At 46.6% G+C, this 17,347-nt stretch overlaps 1 protein-coding gene across 6 annotated transcripts in view; it reads right to left on the bottom strand.

Annotated features, from left to right (window-relative positions):
- The window catches only part of CDC16 (cell division cycle 16), a 37,915-nt gene extending 26,533 nt beyond the window's left edge, over positions 1-11,382 (bottom strand). For 4 of the 6 annotated variants that reach the window (XM_045081230.1, XM_045081229.1, XM_045081232.1 and 1 more), the window contains exons 1-10: positions 10,532-10,689; positions 8,973-9,027; positions 8,767-8,864; positions 7,592-7,630; positions 7,109-7,249; positions 5,241-5,400; positions 4,225-4,316; positions 3,612-3,745; positions 2,441-2,520; positions 828-877 (exon numbers count right to left, since the gene is read on the bottom strand). In XM_045081230.1, coding sequence (XP_044937165.1) covers positions 828-877; positions 2,441-2,520; positions 3,612-3,745; positions 4,225-4,316; positions 5,241-5,400; positions 7,109-7,249; positions 7,592-7,630; positions 8,767-8,864; positions 8,973-9,027; positions 10,532-10,579 — 897 coding nt within the window. In that variant the 5' untranslated portion in view covers positions 10,580-10,689. Of the gene's footprint in view, positions 1-827; positions 878-2,440; positions 2,521-3,611; positions 3,746-4,224; positions 4,317-5,240; positions 5,401-7,108; positions 7,250-7,591; positions 7,631-8,766; positions 8,865-8,972; positions 9,028-10,110; positions 10,216-10,531; positions 10,690-11,326 lie in introns of those variants that run through there. The other 2 variants (XM_045081233.1, XM_045081231.1) reach the window with 2 other exon arrangements.
- Positions 11,383-17,347: the final 5,965 nt, after the last annotated feature.

Here is a 17,347-nt window from a genome sequence, read left to right on the forward strand (position 1 = left end):
AGTTCAAGTTGGAAACTTCTCTAAGACAGGCTATCTATCAAGTCCTAGATGAAAAAGAATAGATTCTTCCTCAAAGTGCCTTCAATGATGTTCCTGCAGCATTCAAGATGAGGCTCCTAAACACTTAGTTCAAACACCAGTCCACATCATGTCTGCCCTGGCTTGACCCTGGCTCTAGCAGGCACTCACCAGGATCGACCTCATTAGCTAACTTCTCTTGCACTGGTTTTGCCTCTTTCTTAATTATTTTCATGCTGGCCTAAGGTACAGATTATGTACCTTATGTGGGCCTTAGGCCTTGATCCCTGACTTCTGTCTCTAAAGACATAGTTCCTGATTCCCGTTTCAATTTCTGGGTCCTGGCTGTGACCCACAGAAAAGTGGGAGACACAAAGATTCAATCACTACACAGTTCAGTTAGGTATCTTACACATGCAACATGAAAGAGCATTACTCGCGAGAGGTGATATGACTTTCACTTTCAACATCTTATTTTTCTTACATCAAGTATTCTAAAAGAAGTATATATAATTTCCATAACCAGAAAAAAAAAGGATTTTTGTCTTATTTGTGTCTTTTGTTACTGTCTGAAGATATCTAAAAAAAGAAAAAAAACCTTCATGGACTGAAAAATGTAATGCTGCTTCTAATTATCATAGCACTAGGAGGTTCTTCAACACCTTGAAATGAAACATTATTCGCTTGAACTTAAATGTAAGTTACTAATTAAACACCAATTAAGTATTTTTTTAAGGTTCAGGTAACAAAGAAAACAAACAAACAAACAAAAACCATCAAAAAAAGGTATACATTATACATGTACTTACAGGATTACTAGGATATAGATCCACCAACTTATGAGAAAGATAGAAAAGTTCTACATTAGAGAAAAAGAAAAAAATTACATCCAATGAATTTTAAAATACAACTTTCCTCTAGTTACATAGAACAAAATCACACAGATTTTGTTCTCACGGCAATAACTTCATACTTTTCTTTCTTTCTACCTAATGAGATACATGAACCGCACAGGGCAGCTGCTACAGCTGCTTCATTCACCTCCACCGTCCCCACTCCTGCCCCCGTAAGTGAGCGGGGATGAACTGGATGAACGGCACAGGACACAGCCCGTCATGTTGCTTAAAAAGGTCTCAGCTCTTCACCTGTCTTAAAAACTGGGGGCGCCTGGGGGGCTCAGTTGGCTAAGCCATTGCCTTCAGCTCAGGTCATGATCCCAGGGTCCCAGGATCGAGTTCCACATCAGGCTCCCAGCTCCACAGGGAGTCTGCTTCTCCCTCTGACCTTCTCCCCTCTCAGGCTCTCTCTCAAATAAATAAATAAAAAACTTAAAAACAAAAACTGATGTCTCTGACTTTATGGCCTTATTATGGACCACCTTAATCACCCACAACCAATCTGCATAACCAAATTTTCTTCAGTTTACCAACTCAGCAAGATGACTTCTTGATAAATAAGTCCAAGTCCTAAAACACCCTGGTGACATTTCCCACACGCAGACTTGGACTCATTAGACCAGGAGAGGCAGCATCTGCAGGCATCTGCAGAGAGCTCCAGGAGACGGGACGCTGCTGGCCCACAGGCTGTGAGCAGCAGGGTTTGGGGCTGGAGTGTCTGGCTCTTTAAACTCCTGGCAGAGTTCACTACTCAGTTTAAAAGATTTAAGGGCAAATAGCATCTAAATGTAACTGAATGTTCCTGAAATGTTAAAATATGGAAAGCACAAGCAAAAAAATCTATCCCCCTCCAGTTTCTAAACAGTTACTGCCTGCTGTCTTACCGATTTTCTTACGGATTTTACAAAAGGAAAACTGCCCCCCAGTACTCTAAAGCTTATGTGACCCAAACCAGAAACTACACTGGAGAGAACGAGGCAAGGGTAAAGGAGTGTCCTGGTCGACCCTCAGTCATCTCGGCAAGCCTGTCTTACCCTCGTTCCTCACCCTCACTGAAGAACTCCACTATGTTGTCACCTGCAATCTCAATTATCCAGGATTTATGAGAGAAAAACTTCCAGTTACAGAATTTTTTTTGTGTTAACGGTTTTTTTTTTTTAAGGATTTTATTTGCCAGAGAGAGTGTGTGTGCGCGCACAAATGGGAGAGCAGCAAGAAGAGGGAGCAGCAGGCTCCCCAACGCACAGCTTGATCCCAGGACCCTGGGATCATGACCCGCACCAAAGGTAGACACCTAACCACTGGGCCACCCAGGAACCCCACACCCAACCATCCCTTAACAATTATCATTTTATTTATTGTTTGGTTTTAGGTACACTCCACATCCAGCACAGAGCCCAACACAGGGCCTGAACTCATTACCCTGAGATCAAGAGCTGAGTCAAGAGTTGCACATCAACCACTCTCAACCAAAGGAGCTACCCAGGCACCCCAACAATTATTATTTGAATTAAAAAAACGTTTACCATTTGCTTTATTCAGCTCCACAAGTGTTCCTATATGTACAGGCAAACAGTTTGCATGGAAAGGATCTTTCTCCATTACTCTGAAAGTCAATGCAACACATTTACTACACCAGAAACAGTTCGTAACAGATCATAACTCATTAAAATTAGCTATGTCTAAATACTCATTACAACATCATGTAGAATACTGTGGGTTACAATACCTTACTTTTATTCTTTAAGATTTTATTCATTTATTTGACAAAGAGATCACATGTAGGCAGAGAGGCAGGCAGAAAGAGAGAGGGGGGGGGGGAAGCAGGCTTCCTGCTGAGCAGAGAGCCCGATGCAGGGCTCGATCCCAGGACCCTGAGACCATGACCCAAGCCAAAGGCAGAGGCTTGACCCACTGAGCCACCCAGGCACCCCTCTTTTTTACTTTCTTATTCATCTTCAGGTTGGCACAGTTAAGGTAATGATTATCTTATAGATGAAAGGGAAAATTCTGGTTTATTTGTTAATAATAGAAATAAATACTATCACATGTATTTAGTTCAAGTCAATAGAACTATAACACATAAAACAAGCAATCCAATTATTTAAAAGGATTAAAAATAATATGAGCAGATATAAACAGATCATAAGCATTTGTCAATTAAATTTTTATGGTATCAAGGATTTTAAGCAACCCCAAAGATCTGTTAAAAATAGCAAATGTGTGTTCACTTCAACAACACACACATTAAAAACAGCATATGTAATTTAGCTAAAAGACAAGCTTGAATCCTACGCACTTGAAGGCTGGTGTGTGGTGGGGGAGATGGACTGGCTACTTAGTGAGCCTGACTCAGCACCCAGTACCCAGAGGAATTCACCTGTCCCTACTTTAACAAAGAATGGATTTTATAAGACTATGTGCCAGAATCATAGTTCCAAACTTGCAAATTGTAAAAGACAGATGGGGGCATGTCTATTCCCAAGGTAATGGAATAAAGCAATAGTGTGCATAAACCTGTGTCTATAAACTGCTCCTTTAAGACAACAGAAACCCTCTAGTAGTCAGCAAAAGGTAAAGACAACTTAAATTATCATCAATTAGTTCAAGATTACTTGGAAAGCAGTCCTGACCCTTCCTAGGTACAAATGGGACTGGGCTCTATGCTCCCACACAGATATGAGTAGATATACTTACACAGAAGTAAGCTTGTAGCACATTTTAAAATCACAGTTATAATAATGTCTTTCAGCTAAAGACACTACCACATCCAGATTCTCTTGCAAACCATCTACAGACTCGGGGAGGACAGTTTCACTAGGTTTATTATACTGCAACAGAGAAGGTAAACATGAACTCAGTGAGCAGTACATATCAAACGGCAGACTCCATCTGGCCCAAGGGCCTGGGCTTGCACAAGGCAGTGTGAACCTCTGGAAGCCCTAACTTCTGGTCCCGACCACCCTCCTCTCAATTAGCTCAACTCTCTTCTCAATTTTGTCACAGAATTCCAGGGCAGGAAGTAATTTGCAAATTACAAGTTCAGGAAGCATAAGAAAAAGTTCTCATTTTCATACAACATCATCCCATTTATGTGACAGTTTAATTAGTATAACGAGTCCCTAGGAGAAAGACATGGTTTTGGAAGCTTTTTTATTAATCACATCATATATTTTAAGTAATCTAAATTTATTCTTGCAATTATGCTAAATTAATAAAAATTAACTTTTAAAAATTTAACCAGTAAAAGAACAGAAGCCAAATTCAGTGACATATTTACATAAACCAAAAACAACGTGTTTTTACTTACCTTTTTTAATTTGTTCTCAAAGAGAAAGCGTAGCAATTCCTGTTCTTCGGTACAGAGCTTGCTAAGAGGTAGTGACTCAAGAAGTTCTTTTTCTTAAAAATGTTAAGAACAAAGAATGTCCTCACAATATTTATAGGGGGGAAAACATCAGCAATGAAAAATATTCTATAATTTTTGGTCTAAGCAAATCAAACTCAGAGGAGAAAATAACAAGATCAAATAAGACAATGGTTCCAGACCCAGATGACGAGAAGTACCTGGAGGGCGGAGCCATGGAGCCTTTTAGGCGATGTTGGTCATCATGAGGTGAAGGACCAACAAGCCGGTTTCCCAGCCTCACTCTGTGCGGTCAGAGTCGGCCGTCCTAGCACCACAGGACAGTTAGCAGGATCTCTGATCTCTACCCACTAGATGCCAGTAGCAACCTCGCACTCCCAAGCCCAATTTGTAAAAATCAAAAATGGACCCTTAGGGGGCAAAATCAACCTGGCTGAGAACCAAGGCACTAGCCTAAACTATGCTTGAACCTCATTCATACAACACCTCCACTTTCTCTCTGCTTCTTGCATGTCTCCTCCTCCTATTACTGCTCACATACTAAGTCTATGGCTCTCAGCCCTAGTTGTACCTTCAGGTCATCTGAGAGCTTTAAAACATCTGATGCCAAAGCCCCATCACCAGAGATTCTGTTCCACTTGCCTGGAGTTGGGAACTGCACACTGATGTTTTCAAAGCCCTTTGGGGCTTTGAGATATACACAGGTCGGGCACCTCTGAATCAGATACCGAGAACTCAGTTTACACTACCTTAAGTCACTTCTCCAAAAGATGGTCTCATCATAGCAAAACCCCTAAAGATTCTGACAACAATGTGCTCCGCATTTGAAGATGCTAAGGAAGTTAATACACCCATTTAAACCTGCACATAGTCTGCTCTTGATTCTACAGATTTCAGAGGAAAAAAAAATTCAACCAATATTAATCGTGTTAAACATGAAAACACCTGAGTTTCCAAACCTTCTTGGGCTGTCAACATGTGATGGGATGTTAAAAGATCAAATGCTTCAAAACAGTAGGCATCGAGCTTCAAAGCTTCTTTGTAACTACAGGTAGCCAAGGCTCGGTTGTCCAGGGCATCATAGATCTTCCCTCGTAGGAGACAAATAGAGCTCTTTATCTGTTGGAAAAATGAGTCACGCACTAAATCAATACTTCTAAGCTTAACTTTTGATCAAGAATTATATATTATTTGGGGCACCTGGGTGGCTCAGTGGATTAAGCATCTGCCTTTGGCTCAAGTCATGATCCTGGAGTCCCAGGATCGAGTCCCGTATCGGGCTCCCCACTCAGTGGAGAGTCTGTTTCTCCCTCTGACCCTCCCCACCCTTGTGCTTTCGCCCATGTGCAAATAAAAAGAGTTATATATTATCTGAAAACTGAGACTCTTACCCTCTAAAAGGATTTATTCCATCCCAACCATCAGATGGCATAAATTAACAGAAACAAGAAAGCAAAGTAAAACTTTTCTAAGCTGTTTCTCCCAGGCTCTTCTCATTTTAACAATTTTTACAGAGCACATGCCACAGCTACTTTGTTCCTTATCTGTTCTGTCTCAAAAGGGTAATGATTTAGATAGCAAACGGCAAACAAATATTAAACTCAGGCAGTTTGACAGGCAGCTCTCAATGAAAGGTTCTTAGTTAATATTGGAAAATGCAGCAACATAGCACCATGGTCATGGATTTGTAGGACTGGATAGATCTAAGTTCAAATCTCAGCTCTGATGCTTACTAGTGACCCCAGACAAGTTTCCTTTCCCCATCTAACTTACAAGGCTGAGAACTAGAAGGAATCATTCTCTGCACAGCTAGCACATACTACAGTGTTCACAACGTAACCACCGCATTACTACAGTTAACATGAATAATTCAACTTGTATTCCAGACTCTGACCCTCAAGAAACACGTAACTAAACTTATAGATGATCCAGAAATGGTAACCACCGCATTACTACAGTTAACATGAGTAATTCAACTTATATTCCAGACTCTGACCCTCAAGGAACACGTAACTCCAGAAATAGGCAGCTGAAAGGGGTGAAAGGCACAGAAAAGTCATCAGGAATTCCAAACCTAAAAATATTAGAAGATATAACAAGCTAAACATAGACCAAGTCAGTACCCTGTGACCTGTTAAAAAAAAAAATAAAGTAATTTCATAAAATAATAACACATTACAAGTAAACCATGGATTTCTTAGCAAGAAATTAATGGATAAGCAGTCCAAAATAATAATGGTAACACCAAGCTCCCTCATAAATATCTTTCTTAGTGGAAAAATCAATGCACTTCTTAGCACATAGATATCTCAAGAAGGTTGTTAAAAAAGAAAAAGAAAAATAAAAAAAAAATTAGTTCGGATTAAAAAACTGTGAATATTATTTATTATGTTACATCATATAATCTCCACCAACAAGGAATTTACAACTTCAGGCAGATATGAAGTATACAGACTGAAATATATACTAAATAACACAGTAACACCAGACCACTCCCTGCAAAGAAGCAAACTAAGGTAACCAAGGTTATTTTTTGGGGGGGGGGAGTGCAACACAGTAAGATGGGGAAAGGTTTAAGGTATCAAAAATGAGAAGAAAGATCTCAGGTAAGCCTCTTTCAGATTCAAACATATGAGGACGTAACTACAGCTTCCAACTAAGGACACAGAAACGTTCGGGATCTTTTTGTGTTTCAGTTGCAAATAAGTTGGGAACCAAACTGTTTTAATGTGGTTATACTGAAATAAATGAAAGTGATTTACGTTTGCCACGTCATGTGAGTAATTCTCACTGATGTTAAGGGCAGCATGCTAACTGCATGACTTACCGAAGACTGTGACATTTCCCAGTCACTGGAGGGGTCTTTCAAGCCACTTTCGTCCTTCAAGTATTTTTCAAATAACCTTTTGTTGATTGGCTCCTCCATGTCGAGAATGTCAAGAGCCTGCTGATGTTCTCTCGCAGCATACTGTGTAAAACCAGAAATCCTGTCCATCACCCATGACTGCTAACAGTACACACACAAGTACTGTAGACTTTAAAAGGGCAATATAATATCATACCCATTACCTGAATTTAAAACGTAGAGTTTAAAATTTAAAATTCTAAAGCAGAATCTTCTTCATGCATGTCAGATTCCAGTAAATGGAGAATCAATATTTTATAGCAAACAATACTAGAGAAAACATTTCCTCATGAACTACTTTACTGCCACGCTTGATCATCAGAATCCTTACACATCCGTAGGGATGTGTAACATTCACATAATTAAATTTTTACCAAAGAAAACTGCAACTGAGAGCATACTTACATGGCATCTAGCTGCAAGGTAGCGACAAGCTTCATATAGCTAAGAAAGAAATCAATCTATTAAAAAAGAGATCAAGATAATATACACCCGCATTCTAAGAGAAAACTATAAACATAAAATGAAGTTACTTTCATAATGTCCTTTTACTCTAGCAGAAAATCCAAATACAGTCTTTTTAACTCATATTCATCTGTTTATCAGGTACTAATGATTCAAAAAGGAGTAAGGAGGGATACCCAAGTGGCTCAGTTGATTAAGTATCGGCCTTCACCTCAGGCCATGATCCCAGGGTCCTGGACAGAGTCCTGCATCAGGCTCCCTGCTCAGCTGGGAACCAGCTTCTCCCTTTGCCCCGCACTCCCCCCATGCTTGTGTGTGCTCGCTCGCTCTCTCTCTGAAGTAAATAAAATCTTTTTTTAAAAAAGGCAAAATAGAACAATAAGATGGTTGAGAATAAAAAGGAGTTGGGATCTGCCCTCAAGGAGGTTTTGGCAGGAAGACATAAACACAGCACTATGTAAGACACAAACAACAGAAAGTCTGAAAGAAAAGCATGAGAAATACTAGCCCGCTAAAGAAAACGTGTGCAAGGGAGAGAAGAGTGAGAGGTTGGCCAGCATTCCGGGCACTGAGCATGAACAGCTGTCACATGTCCAGGGGACTGCAAGTACTCAGCAAGACTGGGCCGCATGTTACATGTGGCGGTCATGGTGGTGGGTTCCACAGACTGCGGAGAAATCATAAGGGACCTTTGGTGCCTACTGATGCATCTGATTTTTACCCTGTAAGTGATGAGAGATCACTGAGTGATATTGTGAGTGCTATAGCCAGGCCTGGGGTTCTGTATTTTGTGACAGTTTAAGACAGTTAAAAAGAGAGGGAAAGAAGAATGGATAGATGTTTCTAGAGAAAGCAGACAAATTAAAGACCCGACGTGTATAAGCAGTAATGAGAGTGAAGGGAATGTCCATAATTCCAGGGTTACTTAGAAAAAAGAATTTTCAAAACTTAGAGATTAGATTGGGGGGGGGGCAAAAGTGACTGAGATTAGGAATAAGAAAATTTCTCTTCACATTCAGTGAGAAAAACTGAATCCTTTTAAATAATTTTGACATTTAATCTAATGACAATTTTGAAAAGCTTTGGGAAGCTTTAACATTCACACCAACACTTACTTTATCCAGTTTTCGTGACCGAAGTGCATGAGCTGCTCTATGATATTGCGCTGTTAGGTAAAGACACTGAGCCAACCAATAAATGTCCTGGGGTTCCTCTGAAAGGAAAAAAAAAAATCACATAAAGTAGTAATAGGTACAAGGAAAAATAGAAAGATTTTTTAAATACAAAAATCAGAAAAAAAAAATTAGAAGTTGTCACTTACCATGAGAGAGTGAAGCTACTTTATCTGCCCAAAATAGAGCACTTTGATACTGTTGCTGTATTAAAAAGAAAAATTGCTGTTATTTCAATAGTTTTAAACAAATATCTAATATTATTAGACTATTATATAGTAAATCAACATCTTAATACAGTAACTGCATGTTGCAGGGGTCCACCAATCCTATCTCCATTTTACATCTCAGCTGAGCTTGGTTCAGGTACAATTAAAACATGTTGTAAGATCTTTGACAATATACAGCTCAAGAAGGTAGATTTTCTTTTTAAACTTATACATTGGAAAAATGTTATCAGCAGGCCCCTAAAACACTAGACCGTTTAAGCAATTCTCTTACAGTATCTCCTCATTAGCAACGTTCTCCGTTCTTGAACGCAAACTGCAACTCTGTTGCCAGTCAGCCCGCCAGGAGGAAAGCTCAGGGAAGGGTTCAAATTTGCAGACTTTAAGCGCCCCAAGGGTGGACACCAGGCCCGTCTCATCGCTCACCAGTCCCCGGGGCCAGAGAGAAGTGCTCAGGCCCCTCCGTGCCGTTCTGCGGACCGACCGCGGCACCGGCTCCGGCGGACCGACCGCGGCACCGGGACCCACCGCGGCAGCGGCTCCGGCGGACCGACCGCGGCACCGGCTCCGGCGGACCGACCGCGGCACCGGCTCCGGCGGACCGACCGCGGCACCGGCTCCGGCGGACCGACCGCGGCACCGGGACCCACCGCGGCAGCGGCTCCGGCGGACCGACCGCGGCACCGGCTCCGGCGGACCGACCGCGGCACCGGCTCCGGCGGACCGACCGAGGCACCGGCTGCGGCGGACCGACCGCGGCACCGGGACCCACCGCGGCACCGGCTCCGGCGGACCCACCGAGGCACCGGCTGCGGCGGACCGACCGCGGCACCGGGACCCACCGCGGCACCGGCTCCGGCGGACCCACCGAGGCACCGGCTGCGGCGGACCGACCGCGGCACCGGGACCCACCGCGGCAGCGGCTCCGGCGGACCGACCGCGGCACCGGCTCCGGCGGACCGACCGCGGCACCGGCTCCGGCGGACCCACCGCGGCACCGGCTCCGGCGGACCCACCGCGGCACCGGCTCCGGCGGACCGACCGCGGCACCGGGACCCACCGAGGCACCGGCTCCGGCGGACCGACCGAGGCACCGGCTCCGGCGGGCCGCGGCCCCCTCCCTGCTCGAGCTCGCGGGTTCCGGAGTCGCGCCCGGCGCGCGCCACTCGTCGACAGCGGGACGCTCAGGACACCGGCCCCCGCTCCGCGTCCAGTCCGACCCGCCGAGCGCGCCCCGCCTCCCCACCCGGCGGCTCCAGTCCGAGGCCCGCGCCGGCCCCCGCCGCGGCGTCCCTCGTCCTTCCCGCCGCACCGCGGGCGGGCGGGGCGCGGGGCCGGACCCGTCCCTTCGGGGCTTTAGCGCAGGGCGAAGGCCCAGGCCCGGCCGGACCAAGCGCCCCCAAGGCCGCGACGACAGTCGGCCCTGCGGCCCGGGCTCCGAGCCGCCTCGCCTCCCGCGCGCCCCGCGTCAGGCCGCCCACCTGGTCCAGGTACTGCCGCACTCGCTTCCGCAGCCGTTCCAGGTTCATGGCCGCGGGGCCGGCGAGGCCGACCGAGCGCCGTCCACCGCCGCGGCGCGCGCCCGCCTTCCCGCTGCCCGCCGGGCCCGCCCGGAGCCCGCGCCAGAGCTTCCGCTCCCGGCCAGACCCCGCCCCGGAAGCCGCTCGCGAACGCGTCCCGTGTGGCGCCAGAAGCCGGGGTCGCGCCTTCGGTTCCGAGGCGCTTCTTTGACCCTCGGGTTGCCGGCGGATCGGGGGCCCTGGACGCCTTTCCTTTGCCCTCAGGGTCCCTGGTGGCGGGGCGCGTCGTGCCGTCCGTGCGCCGTTCACTCGTGGGCTCGCTCTGCGGCCGGCGGGGGCGACCGCGGACGGGCTGGGGGTGTAGGCGGCGGCGCCGGCCCGGAGGCCCCACGTGTCCCCGTCCCGCCGCGGAGGCAGAAGCCCCGGGTCGAGGAGGCCGCGACCGAAGCCCGGGGAGGAGCCCGGAGGCTGCCCGCGGAGACCGATTCCGGGCGGGGGTGGGGGGTGCTACGGAGCCGCCGGGGGCGCCCCGAGCCCCGCGGTCCGGCCCAGCCGACTTGGGGCGCCCGCGGTCCGAGCCGGAGGCCCCTCGTGAGCGACCCTCCCGCACCCGAAGCCGGAGCTCCGCCGCGCGCGGCCCGGGGAGCCCAGCGAGCGGGGTTCGGGCGGACCCTCGCCCGCCCCGCCGTGACCGCAGCCCCGCCCCGCCCCGCCGTGACCCCGCCCGCCCCTCGTCCGCCCGCGGCGGCCCCTCACCCGCGGGACGGCCTCGGTCTCGCGGACGACCCCCCGCCGGCGCGAGCGTCCCCCGGTGCTCTGAGTCTCCGGCCGCGCGCGGGGGCCGCGCAGGCCAGGCCGGCCCGCGGGACGCGGTAGACGTGGCTGTGCGGCTGCCGCGAGCGGGGCTTGGGCGGGCGGTCACCGGGGAGGGGACGGGAGCCCACGAGGACCCCCAACGGGCCGCAGCGGTTCCCGGACCCGCGGTCTCCCGGCGCGTGCGGCGCGGCTGCGGCCCCTGCGGAGCGGGGTGGACAGTGTGTGCGAGAGTCGCGCGGCGGCCCGCGGAGGGTCCCGGACGGGGCGCGGGGACCGCGACCACAGAAGTGATGACACTGAGCCTTTCCTCCTCTTGATGAAGTCAGTTCTTTAAGCAAAGCCGGCGCACCTCATTACCAAGGAAAAAAGGATGTAGACGGGCGGACGCGAATGGTCAAAAGCCAAGAAATCACGGGGAAACCTACCATAACATGCCGGGTCCTTCAGAGGTAAAGCCACTGTCGGAAGACCAGTGATTCGGGGGCCCGGGTGGCTCAGTCTTCTGAGGTCCTGCCTCTGGCTCCCAGGTCTGGGTTAGGGTCTGCGGATGGAGCCCCACATGGGGCTCTCTGCTGCGCGGGGCGCCTGCTCCTCCCCCAGCCCCCCCCCCCATGGTCTCTCTCCCGCTCTCTCAAAAAAATAAACAAAATCTTTAAAAAAAAAAAAAAAAAAAAAGACCAGTGGCTCAAGAATTAAAATGAGCAAATTACTGAAAATACACTTCATCAGGAAAGAAATACAAATAGAGTCTAGACATATGAAAGAAAACTCAACTTCATTCATAATAAAAATTAAAATGATAGTGGGGTGCCACTTTTCATACATCAGCAAAGGTCAAAAAAATTGGTGATGCTTTTTTGACAAGACTGTGGGGAGGGGTGACGGAGGGGGCTCAGTTGATAAGCGCCTGCCTTTGGCTCAGGTCATGATCCCAGGGTCCTAGGATCAAGCCCTGCCCAGCAGGAAGCCTGCTTCTCCCTCTCCCACTCCCTCTGCTTGTGTTCCCTCTCTCACTGTGTCTTTCTCTGTCGAATAAATAAATTAAATCTTTTTTTAAAAATGGGGGGAAACAGGCTCATATGTTATTTTTGTGGGTGATGTTGGTATACTGTCTATGGTGAACAAGTTGGAAAGTCTCCAAAACTAAATATGACATACTCTGCCCTAATGTTTCCACTTCTAGAGATACATGTTGCACATGTGCTGAATGACCTGCTTCATAAGGACAGTCATTATAGCACTGTCTGTCAGAGCAGAAAGTTAGGGACACTTTAATAAGCTGACAGATATGGGGCGCCTGGGGGGCTCAGTGGGTTAAAGCCTCTGCCTTTGCCTCCGGCCATGATCCCAGGGTCCTGGGATCGAGCTCCGCGTCAGGCTCTCTGCCCAGCAGGGAACCTGCTTCCCTTCCTCTCTCTCTGCCTGCCTCTCGGCCTACTTGTGGTCTCTGTCAAATAAATAAAATATATTTTTAAAAAATAACCCAACAGATAGGAAACCGATTCAAGAATTCCCAGTGTACTCACATGGTGGAATACCATGCAGCTGTTTAAAAGAAGGGAGGGCTGACTGACTGGCTCAGAAGAGCATGCAAATCTTGATCTCAGGGTCATGAGTTCGAGTCCTATGTTGGGTGTACAGATTACTTAAAAATAAGTAAATACATAAACTTAAAAATGTATAAATGAAATTAAGAAATAGAAGAACAAGGCAGTTCTGTGTATGGATATAAAACAATCTCCAACATACATTAAGGCGGGGGAAGCAAGATATAGGAAAGTGTTTCTCACATGCATCCATTGCGGTTAAACAGGAAACTAACTAACGAATAGATAAGATCTTTAAACGACCCCCCTGGAAGACAAATCAAAAACTGGCCACAGTGCAATGCCTTCTGGGATGAGCACTGGAAGCTATGAGAGGACTTTCCCTGGGTGTCTTCTTTCACCCCTTGAATTTCAGACCATGTACATGTAGTACCTTTTAAAGGTAGATATAACCTTTATAAATATAAAAGCCCAAGAAAGAAAGAAAATGCAGAGAAATGAAAAGAACATAAAACTTCCCATAAAGAATCCTATCCACTCAAAAATTCTTTTCTTAGCACTTTTGTGAATAATCTGCCATCTCCTTCTCTACACACACACACACACACAGAGGTAACATTGAAATTTCTTCTATACCTTTCTCTTCACCTCTTCCCAGAAACAATCACTATCAACTATTGCTGTACACTTCATACTCTCCTTTCTGTACTTTGAATGTACATATACACATTTATAAATATCTTTTTCTTTTCTACAAAGAACGATGGTGTGATACGTAATTATTTTGAGATTTGCCTGTCTCACTGGTATACATTAATGATCTTTCCCTGTCAGAACCTGCTTTGTTCTTTCCAACAACTGAAAAATGTTTCATGTTATATTCATCAAACCAGGCTCTGGGATGTGATGCTATACAAACTAACACTATAGATCACACCTGAGTGTCCGTGATGGTTAATTTTATATGTCAATTAGACTGGAGCATAGGATACCCATATCTTTGGTGGAACATGATTCTGGGTTTGTTCATGAGCTGTTCTGGATAGACTTAATATTTGAATCAGTAGACTGAGTAAAGCACATTGCCCTCCCCCAGTGTGGGCCTCATCTAATCCATTATATGCATGAATAGAACAAAAAGATAGAGTAAGAGAGAATTTGCTCTCTGCCTAACTGCTTAAGCTGAGACATTCATTGATCTGCCTTGGGACTCAGACTCAGACTGGAATTCACACTATTGGCCCTCCCAGGTCCCCATCTTGTCAACAGCAAATCTCGGGACTTCTCAGCCTCCATAACTGTATGAACCAGTTCCTTATAATAAATCATGTATGCACACACACACACACACACACACACACACACACTCCTCTCTCCTATTGGTTCAGTTTCTCTGGAAAACAGATTAATACAATGGCCATTTCATTTAGGAGATCTTTGAGCTCCCCAAGTTGAGCTTATGTGTGCCTCATACACTTTTTAGTAACACTGTATTTTCTTCATTGAAACATGATTGTAATTGCCTGTTCACTTTTTCATATCATCTGCCCCGTAGTCTGTGTGTTCCTTGAAGGCCAATACTGTGGGAGAATGTGAGGAGAGGGAAATAAATATAATTTCCTCTATTAATCAAACCATACTTCGGCATTCAAACATTTGGCAGAGTTCTAATTTTGTTCCTAACCTTCGATTGGTACCTGAAATGAGTCTCCCCAGACCAGTGTCACAGTTTGACAGGGCTGCTTTCCATCTAGAGGCTCCAGGGAAGAATTCAGTTCCTTGGCTTTTCCCGATTCTAGAGGCTGCCTGCATAGCACATTGATTAGGTCAGGAATTCCGCATCTTTGCAGCTGTTATTCTGCCAACTGAACCACCCAGGTGCCCCAACAATTGTCTTTCAAATTAACCTCAATGTAGATAAGTAATGTCTGATTAATGTTTGTTAACTTGAGGTTTTATGTTGATTCATAAATGTACAGCCTAGGGGTGCCTAGGAAGCTCAGTCAGTTAAGCATTTGCCTTTGGCTCAGGTCAGGATCCTGGGGTCCTGGGATCAAAGGCCCCCAGCCTCCTCCCCTGTGCAGGCCCACTCCAACCAGGCTCTCTGCTCAGCTGTGGGTGGCTTCCTCTACCCTTCCCCTTCACCATGCTTGTGCTGTCTCTCTGAAATAAATCAATAAAAACTTTTTTAAAAAGTCAATGTACAGCCTGCAACACCGGCTCTCATGGAAAATGAGACCCTGCAAGGAAAATTTCGCTGCTCAAGGTCACAGAGCCAGTCCGCACAAAGCCACAGCTAAAAGCTGGATTCAGGGCAACAATGACTTGTGTTGTCTTATCTGTTAGTGACTGAAGTGTGGCTTTAAGGCAACTACACGTTCTGGAGGAAATAGCTCAGGGTGAGTGACCATCTCGGAATCTTTAGGACATTGCTGATCGCTTGCTGCTGTGACCCTGTGTTCACTTGAGCACAGAGGAATTGATTCGTTCTTTGTTGTGCAGGGCCTCTAACAGTTGAGCGTGTTTGGTGTCGTAATTTGAGCATATTTCCGTCATGGTATACTGTTGCTTCATTGATTGTTTTATTCAGATGGTCCTAAGTCAGGGCACGTGATCCGGGGACATATCCGTGTCAGTGGGAGTCAAAGTAACTCATGCCCACAGAAACTTGACTGGAGATTACCATCTCTGCTTGGGAGCCATCCTGCTGGGGAGCTGAGTTTGAGGGTTGGGAAAATGACCATCAGCAGCATTCCCCTTGCAGAGAGAGAAGATCTTAACTGGAGGGTTCCTGGACAATTTGGAAGTGCCCAGTGGTTTGAGCCTACTGCCCCTCTGGGCATCTGGGTTCCGGAGCTGGAGCTGCAGTACCAGGGAGCACCACTAGTGACCACCACTTCTCCATGAATCCTTGGCTTTGCGCCACGGGCTGTAGGGGACCATGGCTGGCCCAGGACTGGAGACTGGTCAGTCCAGGGATGTCAGAAGGTTGTCATGTCAGAAGCCTGAGAATCATGGAAGGCTCCAGACTAATAGCTCCTAGGGTTCTCTCTGTTTCAGCCACTGTTTTGAGGGTCAGTACTGTGTGTAGTTCACCCTTAGTATACTTGTGGATTATATAAAATTTACTCTGGTCCCAAAATAGATTTGGGAGTTTTTGGCAGTCCTGTGTCTCACTATCTTTGAGAAATCAGCGCGTGGTCATTTGCATTATGGAACTGCTGCTAGAGGCTGGGTGACAAAGAGGAGGGAGGTAAGGCCAGGAAGGAAGGAGGCCCCTAAGCGCAGGCGGCATGCCGCACAGATGAACCCAGCCTCTCCTCCAGCCCCTCCTCTGCCCCCACCAGCCCCTCCTCTGTCACCCATCACTATCCCCACTCATTATACTATGGTGATTGTAAAGCATTTCAAAGTCCTATACATTGAAACTAATTTGATGCACAGTGTAATGTGGGATTAAAAACACACCTGGTACCTTACTTTTTCAAGTTATCTTTAAAATCAAAGCTCCCGGGCACCTGGGTGGCTCAGTGGGTTAACGCCTCTGCCTTCAGCTCAGGTCATGATCCTAGGGTCCTGGGATCAAGCCCCGCCTCGGGCTCTCTGCTCAGCAGGGAGCCTGCTTCCCTTCCTCTCTCTCTGCCTGCCTCTCTGCCTACTTGTGATCTCTGTCATATACATAAATAAAATCTTTAAAAAATACAAATAAAATCAAAGCTCCCTAAGAGGCATGTGTGAAATAAGACCCATTTGCCAACTAAAGACTCTCAGGGCAAAGTTCAGAGAGGAAAGAGCCAAAATCACCATGTTGTTGGAAGATCTGTGCTGTTTCCCAACAGAGAGCTATTTCTTGACGATGTGGAGTGATCTGACAGCCTTTTTTTTTTTTTAATTTTATTAATTTATTTGAGAGAGAAAGAGAGCACAAACAGGGGAACAGGAGGCAGAGGGAGAGGGGGAGAAGCAGGCTCCATGCTGAGCAGGGAGCCCTCTTCAGGGCTCGATCCCAGGACCCTGGAATCATGACCTGAGCCAAAGGCAGAGGCTTAACCCACTGAGCCACCCAGGCACCCCCATATCATCGTTTTTAAAAATTGCAGCTTCATCGAGACAATTTTATACAATAAAAATCACCCATTTAAAGTATATATCTGAGTGGTTTTGGTATTTTCAGTGTTGTGCAATCATTACCAAATTCAATTTTAGATTTAGTTTATTGAGTAAATGAAAGTGTGTATGAGTCTTTCGGTCATTTTTTTTTTTTTTCGAGGCATTAACTATAGGATAGATGTTCATTGCTGTAGAGCAGGATGAGGGGTCTTTTCTGGGTATAACAGAGAGACACTCTTGGCAATACTCAATCCGTCCATCCAAGGCCCACAGATTCCTTTTAGGTCTTAGGGTTATGTGTTCT

Source organism: Mustela putorius, unplaced genomic scaffold (genome assembly GCF_011764305.1).
Source record: "Mustela putorius furo isolate JIRA1106 unplaced genomic scaffold, ASM1176430v1.1 tig00000551_pilon_pilon_pilon, whole genome shotgun sequence".
NCBI classification, from domain to species: domain Eukaryota; kingdom Metazoa; phylum Chordata; class Mammalia; order Carnivora; family Mustelidae; genus Mustela; species Mustela putorius.